The 14,987-nt window shown below is 38.6% G+C and overlaps 1 protein-coding gene across 1 annotated transcript in view; it reads left to right on the plus strand.

Annotated features, from left to right (window-relative positions):
- The first annotated feature begins 275 nt into the window (after positions 1 to 275).
- Positions 276 to 14,987, plus strand: part of Aldh1a1 (aldehyde dehydrogenase 1 family, member A1) — a 45,977-nt gene continuing 31,265 nt past the window's right edge. The window contains exons 1-2 of the mRNA XM_013018461.1: positions 276 to 388; positions 12,181 to 12,285. Coding sequence (XP_012873915.1) covers positions 326 to 388; positions 12,181 to 12,285 — 168 coding nt within the window. The 5' untranslated portion in view covers positions 276 to 325. The remainder of the gene's footprint in view (positions 389 to 12,180; positions 12,286 to 14,987) is intronic.

The following is a 14,987-nucleotide window of genomic DNA, read 5'->3' on the forward strand; positions in this document are numbered from 1 at the left end:
GGCCAGAACAGCTGCGCCCCTCTCCCTGATCACAGCCTTCGGCTTCGTCAATTAATTCATCTGTAAATAGTGCAGTGGTCTCCAGATGCAACTTCAATGCTTTCGGCTTCTTAAGGATTTAAGTTTAAAGGCAAAGGCTTTCTGCCCTAGGTGTTACAACTAAGTAGTGTCCTTTTCGGGTCTGCCCGAGTCTGTTCATCCAATCATCTCCCGATATGCAAATAAACCTTAGCCCGTGCAGATAAAAAGGAGCAAATAAAGCCAAGTGCTCTATCAGAAACCAATTGCTGAGCCTGTCACCTGTATTCCAGGAACCGACGCAGAAATGTCCGCAGCAAAACCAGACATACCTGCTCCACTGGACAACGTGAAGTATGAATACACTAAGGTTAGTATAACTTTGTACAAGCTGCTTTGCCTTGGGTTTGTAAAAAGTCCATCTCTTGTTAAAGCATAAAAAAGGTCAGTTTAGCCAAACTCTGTAAAGAGCCCTTTGTAAATGGAAAAAAAAAAGGCTTATAAACTACAGGTCTAGTGACCTATTCAAATTGGGAATTTAAAATCCCACCAACTTGTCATACATTCATTTCTTCAGATTTCTGCAAGTGATAGTAAGTCTGTTGTGTGTGAAAGGTTCTTACACTGGAAGTCAGCGGACTTTGCAAAACAGTTCTGTTAACTTCAGTGCAGCCTGCACGTCTGATAAGTCAGCAGAAAGGCATTAGAAGAACTTATTAAAACAGCCAAGCAAGTGGGATATATTGGTTGCCATAAACAGAGAAACGGAGCATACTTTTCAATATATTTAATAAAAATGACAGAATCAGAGGACTTAAGGCTGAGAATGGAATGAAGACTTTCAAAAAAAACTTCAAATGAACTTGTATTATTTTGCATATTTGCAGAAAGAAAGCACGCTTCGTTTTCCAGTCAGTTTGTTGCCATTGGAGTGAATGTGTAATTGTTAACTGATAAATATTTAGAGCAACAAGAACAAGAGACAGTGCCAAACTTCAGACTCTGCACTAGGGAGAAACAGCAAATAGAGTCTGCTGGAGTTGCGAGTAACTCTTATTTCAATTATGTGTCTGCTTTCCTCATGCATCCCGGCACTCCAAAACAAAGAAGTCAAATAAAAAGCAATCTAATTCAAACTATTCAAAATTAGCTTTACGGTGTGCATACAGAAAGTAAAGTAATAAACTGAAGGAGTTTAACTCAAGGGAGAGTTATTTTGCTTTTGGAACTAACCAGTGAAAAACCAAGACCATTAAAACTCATGATAAAATGTAAGTCTCCAGTATGTGAGATTTATTTCATTACATGTAATTGTGGTTGGTTTTGAAATCCTAATGCCCGTCACATTTTGAAGCACAGTAAGTGCTCAGCTCTTTGGCTCTTTTCCTCAGGACAATGCCAGCAGATATAAAGTTGTACTTATATCATAGTTGAAATGCAGCCATGACACGTGTATTGGTATTACTTCTTCAAGTTTTACTAGTGAAAAAATTCCTTGCCAATTAATTGTACTGTGAATGGGAACATGAAAAGTACAGAGAGACCTAGTCTCAAACAATTTTCTTTTGACAATGTCAAAAATATCCCAGGAGCCCAGTCTCCACACTTTCTTATTCCAAGTTTGTCATTTACTGAAATTTTATTTCAAAGTAGGTATACTTAAATACACATATCTCAGGAAGATAAGAATTATTGATGATTACAACAAGAAGTACATTTTCCTGTGGTTCTACCTGGGAAAACATTCTGGTAGTTTCAGTGCCCCTTCACCCTTTATTAAATTTCGTTTTGTAGAATTTTGCAAAGTCATCCTTGTAATGCATTTTAAGGAAGCTGTACAATGAAATAGTCTTTTCAGTGAATTACCCTTTAAACCTATAAATAATAGCACGAGACAAAGGAGATGTTCCATAAAATCTACTGTACAACTGAAGAGCTATGGATTCCATAAGACAGAAAGTTGTGTTTTGAGGCTGAAGTCTGTTTACTTCAGTCATTGCACAAGACCATCTGTAGCAAAAAGTGACTAATCTAAGTGTTTAAAAAAGGGGGAAGATTTGAAGTACAGGTATTTTCTCTCTGCATGAGCACCTTTCTGGATAAAAATCAACAGTTCAATTCAGTGGATTTTGATTGGCACATGCATCTTCTATATAAATCCTATCTGTTCTAGTGGAATTTTATTGTTTTACCTATAGATGACAATCTTGTCGTACTTGGGAATTTACCAGTTATGTATGTTATTTAAATCTAAGTCGGTGAGTTTTTACAAATGCCTTTGTATTTCTTTTTTATCATGTACCACTAAAAAATTGCACTTGCAAAAGGAGTTGGAAAAATGGTGGCTATTAACTAAGCTTTTGTTTGCAAACCAAGAAAAGAAAAAATTCATAATATTTAAGGAATTGGTTGTAAACCAGCCTATAAACATCTGTATTAGCTTTTCTTAATCATTTTCATACCCTTCTTTTTGGTTGCTACAATATATTGGTTATTGGGGCAAGGAAGAGAGAACAGACAAGCAGAATTGAACAACAACAATAAAAATACAGCTAAAGTAGTAGCGCTACATACTCTTCAGCTTGACAGAACAAACAAACAAAAACCTCTGTGATGCTTAGCTTCTTTTATGCCTTACTTTCTTCTAAAGGAAGATTATTCTTTTCTTGAGGTAGATGAAATAAATTAGAACTTCAAAACTGGTTTCTAAACTGATATAAAGCTAGGCATCAGTGACTCACACCTGTAATCCTAGCTACTGAGGAAGCTGAGATCTAAGGATTGTGACTCCAAGACAGCTGGGTAGGCAAGTGTCTGTGAGACACTTATCTCTAGCTAATGACCAAAAAGCTAGAAGTGGAGCTATGACTAACATGATAGACTGCTAACTTTGAGCAAAAGAGCTCAGGAACAGCACCAGGCCTTGAGCTCAGGCTCTGGAACTGTGCATGTACACACACGCACACGCATGCTCACGCACACACGCACATGCCCACCCACACACAGACAAAATAAATAAAATCCTAAATCCACATTCTCATTCCCCTTCAATTCCCATATTTGCCAACTCATCCTTGGTATTGAATCTTTCCATGAAGCACTTCTTTGATAGGTATAGGAGTTGTTTTCTTTTTAAATAAAATGAGGGTTATCAAGGTACCCAATTTTTTAAGGTGAGTGGAAGTATTTAATGAATCGAATGTCTATAAAGCGCTTGAGTTCACCTGGGGAGTGGCTGACTAGCGTAAACTGCCCTCAAGCTATTTGGTTTTCTGGGTCCTTTCCAGTTTTTCCAGAGGTGTCTTCTACTGGCCTTTCCTAAATCTGTTTCCCGTAAGTGTTCCTCCAATCTTATTTCCTTCTTCAAGTGTTTTGTCCCTCTCCCTTTCACGGTTATGTCCCATCTGACAAAGACCACACTGGAACCAGATTCCCAGGGTTTAACCAAGATTCCAGGAATCAACAATTTTCTCTTAAAGGATTTGGTAACTTTGTTTTCCATTCTCTTCTTACACAACTTTAAGAAACAAAAAAAGGACTTTAAGAAAACAAAATGTTTAACGTGGTTATTAAACTGAGATTATGAAACAGTAGAAACTGGTTTGTTGATGCAGAGAAAGATTTGATCAGCTAATGGTATTTCATGCGCACATATGCACACAGGAAAGGATAGATAAACTTTACAAGGTGTATTCTGCCAGAGAGTCTCTCATGTTAACTGCTAAGGAGGTTACAGATAAGGATATTCTCAGGAAGAGAATGGCTAAGTAACTTGCCTAAAGTGACACACATAGTTAGCCTTTGAATGCAAGCAGGGTGAACTCTCATAAACTTAGATTAATGCCACTGTATTGGGACTTCATGGCCCAGTGACAGGCCAACAAAGTAAGTTTACCACCGATTTAGAGGGGGAAAAAAGGTGTAAGGATGATTGAATGAAAAGGGGGAATGGACTGGGGGTATGGCACTAATGGTAGTCCACCTGCCCAGCAAGCTCAAGGTTCAGCCTTCAGTACTGACAAAATAGAGAGGAAGGAAGGAAGGAAGGAAGGAAGGAAGGAAGGAAGGAAGGAAGGAAGGAAGGAAGGAAGGAAGAAGGGAGGGAGGAAGGGAGGAGGAGGGAAGAGAGAAGGGAGTGATAAAAGAAAAATATAACTAAATATAACCCTGTGTGAAGGCTATTTTCTTAGAGAATGTGTGGGGGCAGAAGACAAGGAAGTAAGAGAATAATTCCTCATGTAACAGTAACCCCTCTGTGCAGCATCTTTACAATAAAATAAGTTTTTTTTAAGAAATGGTGTGTAAAAAAAAACACTGAAATCAAAAGTGCAAAGACTCTTACTTTGGATGTGGGTGTCAGAGAGAAATCCTATTAGTAAGGAATGTCTGGAGTAAGCCTGATGCTTGTGGAGAATGAGGTACTCAGGTAGCCAGGAAAGAACAAAGATGTAGAGGTAACAGCACATTTTCAAGTCTCTTTGATAGGAACTTGGTACGTTCAAAGAACTGTCACAAGTGTGATATGACTGAAACCAAATGAGTAAAGGCTAGAACATGTCAGGTGAGACTAGAGATGTACTCTGGGACCACACTGTTGGATGGGGCCTATTTTTTTTTTTTTTTTTGGGTCCGGTCGTGGGGCCTGAACTCTGGGCCTGTGCGCTGTCCCTCAGCTCTTCAGCTCAAGGCTAGCGCTCTACCACTTGAGCCACAGCGCCACTTCCGGCTTTTTTCTGTTTGCTTATGTGGTGCTGAGGAATCGAACCCAGGGCCTCAAGCATGCAAGGCAAGCACTCTACCACTGAGCCACCTTCCCAGCCCCTGGATGGGGCCTATTTTCAAGGAAGCATGAGTCCTTGAGACAAGATAAGACTTGTGTTCAGGGCAGTGGTGATTGCGCTGTAGTAGTGATTTCCTTTGAGTAATACTCTTTCACTTCTGACTGAAGCAAGATTTTTGTTTGTGGCTTGGAGGTAGATATGAAAAAATAATCGAGTGTCTGCAAGGTGTAAGAGTTTAACAAAATACTACTCGATTCAATTTCCATCTTTTGTACTATTTTAACAATAGGAGCTTAGCCAACAACTTCTGATCTCCTTAAGTTTGAGGTTCCCCATCTGGAACTGGGAATATTCACAACAGCCTTGAAACGCAACTGCCTTGAAAATTAACTCACTAGGACATTTGTGGTAGTTTGTGGGAAATACTTTGCACTCAAATATGTGGTCCATTCTTCAGCTTTCTTTGATAAGATGGTGCCTACACTTCTGATGTGATTCAGTTCTTAGTGTTAGATGAGTTGATATTTATACTACTTGTCACTGTTCAAAGCTCAGGAATCTGAACTCAGAGAGCATGCTTGACTTAGTAGAGATTACTCAGCATTTTAGCTATGAAATCTCTGTGAACTAGATTCTGAACCTTGTCATTTCATATCTGATACTTTCTAGATAATAGTGCTTTTCCTTAACTCCTTAAAACAATAATACTTAATCTTACTCACAAAAGCTTAATCAGCAGAAATGTCAAAATAAATACAATGTATACTTCAAGAGTTTTCTAGTCATACTCCATAAGTATTCCCCATATTAGAAGTGTTTGCCTGACTCTTTAAACATGGAGTTCATTTATTAAATCTCTCACTCTTTTCCTCAATGAAAAGACTAGGTGAAAAACACTTCCCATGACAAGATTACAGGTGTCTCACACCTGTAATCCTAGCTACTCAGGAAGCTAAGATCTGAGGATCATGGTTCAAAGCCAGCCTGGGCAGGAAAGTCTGTGAGACTCTTTATCTCCAATTAACCATGAGAAAACCAGAAGTGAAGCTGTGGCTCACTGTGGTAGAGTACTAGCTTTGAACAAAATTGCTCAGAGACAGCGCCCAGACCCTGAGTTCAACTCCCATAACTGATTTTTTTTTTAAAAAAGAAAGAAAAGAATAGAAAAGTGTGGCAAACTCACTGGAAGCACAACCCAAGCTAGAGGTCAGGCCTCTAACATGGCCCAGGTAATACGTAAGATGACAACACAAATCAGCAAGGAAGAAAGCTTATGAGAATGCAGGCATTGGTGAACTTAGGACATGTCCTTCCTTGTCTTCCACAGAGGTTATCTGGTTTAAGGTGGTGATATGTGGAGACAGTTTGGAGTCTCATGATGAGATTGGGTTGAGGAGATGTACAAGACATTTTCCAGACTTAAGTAGCAACCCAGACCCAAAAAACTTCAACAATGAATCAAAATTTAACCAACAAAATCCTTTAAATAAATACAGTAGACTCCCTGAGGCCCAGGTTTGGTTTCCACAGTTTCATTTATCTGGGGTTAACTGATATAAGAAAATACTAAAAATAAAAGATTCATAACGTTTCAATCACCTGCTCGTGGTTGGAGTATGATAAGATCCTGCATCATGTTATGCTGTCCCACCTGGGAAGTGACTCACCTCTTTGTCAGGAGTCCGTTCTGTATTCTCTATCGTTAGTCACTTCTGCCACCTGGGACACCAGATCGCTGGTCACCGTGGACAAGTAGCCCTTGTTTTACTTAAACGTGGTCACAAAGTGCGAGAGTCATGATGCTGGCAATCTTCCTGGTACAAAAGAAATGTAAAAGTGCATTGGTGGCTCACACCTGTAACCTTACCTACCGAGGAGGCTGAGATGTGAGGATCGCAGGTCAAAGCCAGCCCAGTCAGGAGAGTCTGTGAAACCCTATCTCCAATGACCCACCAGAAAACCAGAAGTGGAGCAGCAGCTCAAACTGTTAGAGCATTAACCTTGAGCAGAAAAGCACAGGACAAAGTGCCCAGGCTCTGAATTCAAGCCCCACCACCACCAACAAAACAACAACAATAACAACAACAAGGCTAGAAAGGGATTCCCTTAAGTAGACAGTTGAAAATGAAGTGAGGTATTTCAAGAGATAGATGACATTCATGTAACTGTTATTACAAGGTAGTGCTTTAATTGTTCTTAGTTATTATTATTATTACTGTGAAAATATCATTCAGAGGGGTTACAATTACAAGGGCAAGGTAATGGGTACATTTCTTTTTTTAAAATTTTATTTTATTTTATTTGTGAACATACTGTACAGAGGGTTACAATTACATGGGCAGGATAATGCGTACATTTCTTACCAAGCATTGCAGCCTCCTCCTTTGGTTTACCCTTCACATCCCTTCCCAGCCTCCCCCCTCCTCCCCAATCCCAATCCTTCTCCTCCCCCCCCCGCACCGACGTTGTAAAGCTCGTTTTGGACATGACAACTTGTACTTCTCATTGTTGCAACAGGTCCACCTGTATCCTTAAATGACTGGTTTTTCCCCATCTCCTCCACAAGTTATACTGACATCAAATATAGTGAAAGCAGGGCTTATACCCTGGGGGAGGTACATACAAAACAACAAAGAAATCATCTTATAAATATGTTGGAAACAATTGCAAGAAAGAAGAAAAAATTTGAATCCTTATCTTGGGGTTCATTTCGCCTAATATCAACTTGTCTGACAGATTCTGTTTGTCTTAGACATATACTAGTTATTGAAAATAAGGGAAACCATGGGACCTCTAAATTTCTTCCTTTGCCTAATTTCTAAATTAAAATTTGTCATACATATATACATATATACACTTAACTATCTATGGGGAAAAGCCTTAGTATCTATAGTATCAGCATAACTAGTGGCTCCAGGCATTCCCTGAAATACTGCTCAACTTTAAGTATATATAGAACCTTCTAGTGTGTCCATAGGCAAAACGCTTTATGACACAGAGTATGTGTGGTCCAGAATCTCTCTACAACAGAGTGATAGCGTGACTTCAGTAAATGCAGTACTGTCTTTCTTTATCCCTGTCTAAAGTGACAAGACTGAAGGAGCTTTTAAACAACAGCAAAGCATAGTCACATATTCCTATTACTAAAGTCAGACTATTATTATCAAGCAAAAATGGAGAGAATTAACTTCTTCTCTTCCGTTTGAGTCACCTTCTCATTTCACTTAGATTCCTGTGACTGCAGTTAAGTATTTTCCCCCCATCTGTTATTTCCGCTTTCATTTCCTTTCGCATTTTTCTACTTTGAGTCTCAGCATTTTTGTTTTGTTGCCTCGGGGTTTGAGTTAGAAGAAGCTGCCAGGGAGTGAACTTTGCTTCTGTTCCATGTTTAACAGCCATCTGACTGATGTTAGATCCCTCTTATTGTCTACTCGTCCCTCTCTTTCATCTCTTTCTCTCTCGTTCCCCCTGGTCTCTGGCCCATTGCTAGGTTTCTCGGGCTGAAAAGGATCTACACATTTTCAACACACATCTCTCCCTACCTGTGTCCATCACCAGCCACCAACTCCCCTGGCTGTGATCTTGGCTTTGGGGGGTGGGAAATCTGTACCCAGGGACTGTCATCACCCTTCCTCTCACTTGGAAAATCATAAAAGAGATGTTTGAGGTCCTGAAAATGTGATCTGTAACAATCTCTCTGCCACTAGCAAAGTACTGGCTTCCCTCCCGTGCAAAAGGCTAGAGCAGCTGGCCGCGCATGAACCAACCCTGCAAAGATAACTCCGGCTTGAGCTGGCAGGGGTCAAGGGCTTGCCACTTCACCCAACAAGGCCCCAAATGCCTGAATGGAAAATACAATCACTGTTGCTATGATAGAGCATTTCAGTAGGCCTAAAATAGATGTAATAATTACTCTAATAAACATTCACTGGCCTAAGCTTTTCCATATAACCAGTTATTATAATTACAGGAAGGGTGATGGTTCAAATACATTTGGTCATGCAGGTAGCTAGAAGGCAAATACCAAATGTAAATCTGAGAACATTAACACAGTAAAAAAAAAAGAAAAAAAAAGATAATTGAGGTCGTTCCTACTAATAAATTCTCCATAGCAAAGAGGAAGAAAAGGATGTTGCAAGCCTGGCCCTTCAGGCTACCTCCCTCATCTTATTATCTGTGCTGTGTTGACGTCTGGTTGTGGGGGAATGCACTGAATGTAGAACCTACAGATTTCAGAGTCCTACCTTGCAGCATGCACTGCTACATACTCAGAAGCCATGGGACTGTGCTCTGAACTCATGAAAGTAGCCTCTGTACTATAATCTAGACACTGATGGCTCCACTTCAAATCGGTTTGAGGGACTTTAATCAGTTCTGCTAACACATCCATTTGATCTCGGATGTGGCTTACATTTCTCACTCTGGGTTTCAATACCCAACACAAACTGACTTCATTTCAGGTTCCTTTCCACAGGAACCCTTATTTTTACAGCTGATTTCTTCACCAGGCTGAAGATACCGAGATGGGTATGTTCTCTTGCTAGTGGTTTCTCTTCTTTCCCTGATTCTTACTTGTTCTTCCAGTCCACATAGGTCTCTTGTGTGAGTCTCATGGCGCAATGTATTGAGTAAAACGTTGCTTTTGCTATTGGATTCTGTAACTTTTAGTCCTAACCGGCCAGTCTTGATAGAAACACACTCTTCTTTTACTTTCTCCAGATGATGCTACAACTAGTTGCTCATTACTTGACAAAAACTTTTCTGATTAGACCAAAGTGACCATTTAGGACTATGTTAAATAGAAGCATAGATAAAATTGAAAGCTGATTTCACATTATTCTGAATGATTTGGGACAGTGGCCAGTAACTGACTTCTGAAGTCTACCAGATAAATCATGTTATCACTTTAGGTTAATCTTCATTTATGAATCATTCCCTAACTTGAATCTAAAGGGAGAACTTCATGAGCATGATTGTGATAATAAAACAAAATAATGCATGCATATTATAAGGATAAATTCACCAAAAGAGCTACCACATAAAGTAAAATAAACTGTAATGTAGTCAGGCCATATTATTGTGAACGTGACATCACAGATAATTACATGTCTACAGACATGAAAAACCATACAGAAGCTGAAATGTCTCACTATACGCCCAGTAACACAAAATCAGTTCAGCAGTTTGGTTTTATTTGCTTTTAAATGGGCTTTAAAAAAACCACTTTATCTCTCAAATGATGAGAGTTATGCTTCCAAATATAAGATATAGAAAGTCTGAAGAAGTAAGATAACCTTTGGAGTTCAGAGGGCAGGGGAAAACAGACTGACTTCAAAACACAGGGCAGGTACAATAATGCATTTAGGCCTTTTATATTGTTTTTGTTGTTCCTGTTTGTTTGCAATCTCATGGGTAGCTATGTGGATACCTATGTTTAACATAAAGCAGAATATCATATGAAATTTCTTAGCAGAATGTAAGCATCTTACTTTGGAAAAATAAATTATATCCTGTTGGAACAACTGTTGAAATCATATGAAGAAGTAATATATATATATAGAGAGAGAGGTTGAACTATAAGAAGAAAATAGTGAAATTCCAATATAAGGAATACTATGAATAAAAGTACAGGGAAGAAAGCGGACTGGTGTTTGACGCAGTAGAACGAGCCCCAAACAACGAATAAACTAAGGACCACACACTGAAATACCAAGCAGCGGCCAGGTAATGAAACATCTCAAGTACAATCCTAAGCAGCTAGACAAAAAGGAATTACAAAGTGGTCTAGGAGAATTGAAGATTAAAAAAAATCTAAACCTGCTTGGTTGAGGAAGATTCCACCAACAGGAAAAAAATTGAATTTCAATTAGCCAAAGGGAGGAGGTGAGGAGAACAGAGAGAGATATTTGTGGGGTTAGTGATAAGGAGCAAAGAGAGATCCATACAAGGAGATAAGTATTGCAAGTGTCATTAACAGATAAAGGAAGTGTTTGTGTGTGTGTGTGTGTGTGTGTGTGTGTGAGAGAGAGAGAGAGAGAGAGAGAGAGAGAGAGAGAGAGAGAGAAGAGAGAAGAGAGAGAAGAGAGAGAGAGGGAGACAGAAAAAGGCAGACAGACATAGAGACAAAGAAGGGAGCATTTGATGAGGGAGCTTAAAGAGAACATAGAGCTTCAAGTGTTTCTATGGCTGAGAAATCCCTTGGTAAGACAAATACTACATGGTAAGAAACAGGGAGCAATAATGGGAGTCTGTATAGTTTGCTTCCAGTAGCCAATGGCATACTTTTCATTTAGTTATTATTTATTATTGTTTTATAAGAAATAGGAATTTCATTCTCCTGGAAACAAGAGTATCCCATAACTAATTTACCTTCAGATGAGATTAGCTCCTAGATTGCTTAGCGAAACCTATGAGAAAAGAGGCATGTAGTTGAAGAACCTGGGGAGGGGAGGAAGCAGAAATAAAGATGTTTGTTCTGTGTGCATTACCATGGCACAGGAAGGTTTAAAAAGATCATCAGGAGATCATTTTTTAAAGTATGAGTTTCCAATGTTGTAGTCTTGAATTTGCATTTCATTAATTAATGAGCTTTGATAGTCATTCTTTGTACTAGAGAAAAATATTTCACAAAACTAAATTAAGAATTACTCATTTTTATGATGGGCTAAAGCCATGTTCTGTCTCTGTTAAATGCTAGAACAGCTTCTCTCTTTATCCCTTTATTACTTATTTAAATTTTCCTGGTTATTTAAATATATAAGTATCCATAAGTAAGTAGAGGATGTTATATATTTCAACTTTTGTTAGGCTTGTGAAAATATGAAATAGCTCACTTAATTTTGAATAATTTTAAATTGATACATACAATTTTCAAGGAAGGTCGACTTATTCACTGGGTTTGAAGCTTGAATCTTTATTCAGAAAACTCCTCTCTTTGTTGGTATTTAAGGATAACTTATTAATAGCTTAGCCCTGAGGAAAAATGTACTAAGGCATGACTTCCCTAAAGTTTAAGTTGGTTGCTATGCTAAATGCAAATTACCTAGTTATTAAAAATTCCACTGTGATAGCTATCAGGGTTATAGTTTCTGCAAATGAGTATACTGCGATAGTTGTGATTTACTATAAAATAGGGTGGAGAAAGCTTCATTGCTTGCCTGTTTGCTACAATAGAATTACTTATAGCACCACAGTATCCTCTGTATGATGGATGTGTGTGTTTATGTGTAAAATGCCAGAAACAGCCACATATTTTGAGAGAGCTAGGGGTATGCAGTATGGAGGCTTGTTGTGGCAATTCTCCAAGTTTAAGTTCATAATATTTTCCGAAATTTTATGCACACATCTTTGAGTGCAACTTTTATCTCCTTTTGACCAACAGATCTTCATCAACAATGAATGGCATGACTCAGTGAGTGGCAAGAAATTCCCTGTCCTCAATCCTGCCACGGAGGAGGAGATCTGCCAGGTCGCAGAAGGAGATAAGGTGAGTATCAGAACACTGTTTCTATTCTTTGTTTCTCGCCATTCTAAACCACTCTCACCATTCTTGCTATTCTAAGCTCCTATACCCCACTAGAAGCTGATGAAAACACAGATAAACAGGATCGCTGGGAAGATTGTATTTGTCATCTTTGGTATACCACACTCAGCAGTCATGTAATAATCATGACCTATACTCTGGGGATTTGGTTATCTTCTGAGATAATCATGATCTATATTCTGGGGATTTGGTTATCTTCTGAGATAATCATGATCTACACTCTGGGGATTTGATTATCTTCTGAGATAATCATGATCTACACTCTGGGGATTTGGTTATCGTTCTGAGATAATCATGATCTACACTCTGGGGATTTGGTTATCGTGCTGAGATTATTTTTCCTGATTATTTTTCCTTTGAAATATTATCTGTGCTTATCAACAGACAACCTAGGACCAAACCGATCATATCTTTAAAAAGTTGAGAAATAATTTATATAAAATTATCCTTTCTAAGTTGCTAGATAAAAATAAAATTAATATAGAACTATTAGAAACAATGTCATGCCAAGTTATTTATTTTAGAGTCATTAAATTAACATTAATCGATGCCTTTAAAATGACTGAAATTGAATATCTGATTATGTAGTTATTAATAATCACAACAAAAACAAAATCCAAATTTCTTTTATTCTCAGTGATGTTTTGATTTAGTACTTAAGGGAATCATATAAAGAAGATCCTATTTTTAGCTGCAGTTTAAAGTGATATTAAAATGTTAGAATAGAAAAATTGGATAAGTTACTCAAATTGACATTGCAAAGAAATCATGAAATTAGCATTCAAACAGACAGAGCCTGTGATGAGCAGGGTTTCTGATTTTCCTTGTGATTATTGTAAAAGTAAGACAGGATGACAATAAATAACCTGAGTTATTATTAAGAACGCAGGGCTTCTGAACTTGGAGTGGAACTGTCTGCCAAAATGTGTCTAATTTCACATGATTTTTCTGTTCTTTAGCTGCTGAGAGGTTACTAGCAATACATCTCTGTAATGCATATGCTAAATGCAATGCTAAAAAGATTTTTTTACTGTATGGAAAAGATTACTGGGAGATGAACTCAGCAAAATAAAACAAACAAACAAACAAACGGTACTATTTGTGTACAGTAGACTTCAGTCCACTTCCCTGCCCAGTTCTATTCCTTCATTACCTCAGTCTGTATCTCTGAGATCACAAAGCTCAAAGCACAGACTGAGCCAGACAGGCCTATTCCCAGACAGCCATAAACTTGGGGAGTTTTTCAGGTGTTTAGAAGGCCACAGGTTCATTAAGATTGCAGTATTATCAGCACATGGAACCTGGGTCATTAAAAAGCAAAAGTACATTTTAAACACGGGAGTCAACAAAATAAAAAGTTACAAACAGAACCTAACTGTCACGTGTCACTCACTCACTTTCAGATTTTACTTTCTGGGTCTACTGGAGAATTCAGCCATGCATCAATTCTCCACGCGGGTTCTCAGTGACTCAGGGGAATAGTCCTCACACAAAGGTCCTTTGTACTATTACTCAACTCTTTCTTTAATGGCTTCAGTCCCAGGCCACCTCATCCACCAAACAATTCCAACTTCATCCCGCCCAGCGTCCCACCCCAAATATTGCTAGCTTGTCCTTGCCCCTGTGAGGATCCAACGTGGGCGTCAGGAACGGGTCCAAGTCACCATCTGCAGTTAGAGTTCAGAGGTCCCACACTTGTTTTGTACTCGTTCTCTTTGAATTCCTCTTTATATAATATAAGGAAATAGAAGAGAAAAAAAACAACCACTTACTTGGACCACTGAACACAATACATGAAGATCTTCAGAAATACTGGATACAGGGAGCCTCAAGCCCCAGTCATTAGCTGTTTTCAAACTACTTCCAAGTCTTCTCAGATCTGCCCTCACAGAGCTGTTCTTTCCTGCATCCTCCTGAAACATTGTCTCTGTCTCTCATCTACAGTGGTCTTATTTTTAGCCTTTGGGGAAGCCTCATACTGTTCTCTGTAATGACTAATTTACATTGCCACCAAAAGTGTATTAGGGTTTCAGTTTTCATGCACATACCTACCAGTGTTAAGTCTCATCATAACCACTTGGCTTATGGCCAGGTAATATCAGTAAAATATAATTTTTATTTGTACTTCTCTGATTGCTAGTGATATTGGACAAAATCTTCTAATGCCAATTGATATTGATAGATCCACTCATACCATTGCCTCCTCCCCTTATTTTTATTTCCACTCTAGGAACTGAACTCAGGGACTTCCATATACCAATGGAACAAAGTCAGTTTGTGTGTTTGCTTGTTTTCAGATAGGCTCTGAAGCTTTGATAAAGCCCCGCCATAGACCATAATATTTCTATCTCCACTTCCCAAGTAGTAGGGACCACGGGGATATACCTCCCTCTCACACCCTCAATAACTTGTTTTTGTTTGGACTATTTGTTGATGTTTAATTTGCTATGTATTCTGGATATTAATTTATGGTCATATAAATAGTATGCAATTCTTTTTTTTTTTTTTTTTGGTCTGGTCATGGGGCCTGAACTCTGGGTCTGGCCACTGTCCCTCAGCTCTTCAGCTCAAGGCTAGCGCTCTACCACCTGAGCCACAGCGCCACTTCTGGTTTTTTTTTCTTTTTTGCTTCTGTGGTGCTGAGG

Source organism: Dipodomys ordii, unplaced genomic scaffold (genome assembly GCF_000151885.1).
Source record: "Dipodomys ordii isolate 6190 unplaced genomic scaffold, Dord_2.0 Scaffold40, whole genome shotgun sequence".
Taxonomy (NCBI): Eukaryota; Metazoa; Chordata; class Mammalia; order Rodentia; family Heteromyidae; genus Dipodomys; species Dipodomys ordii.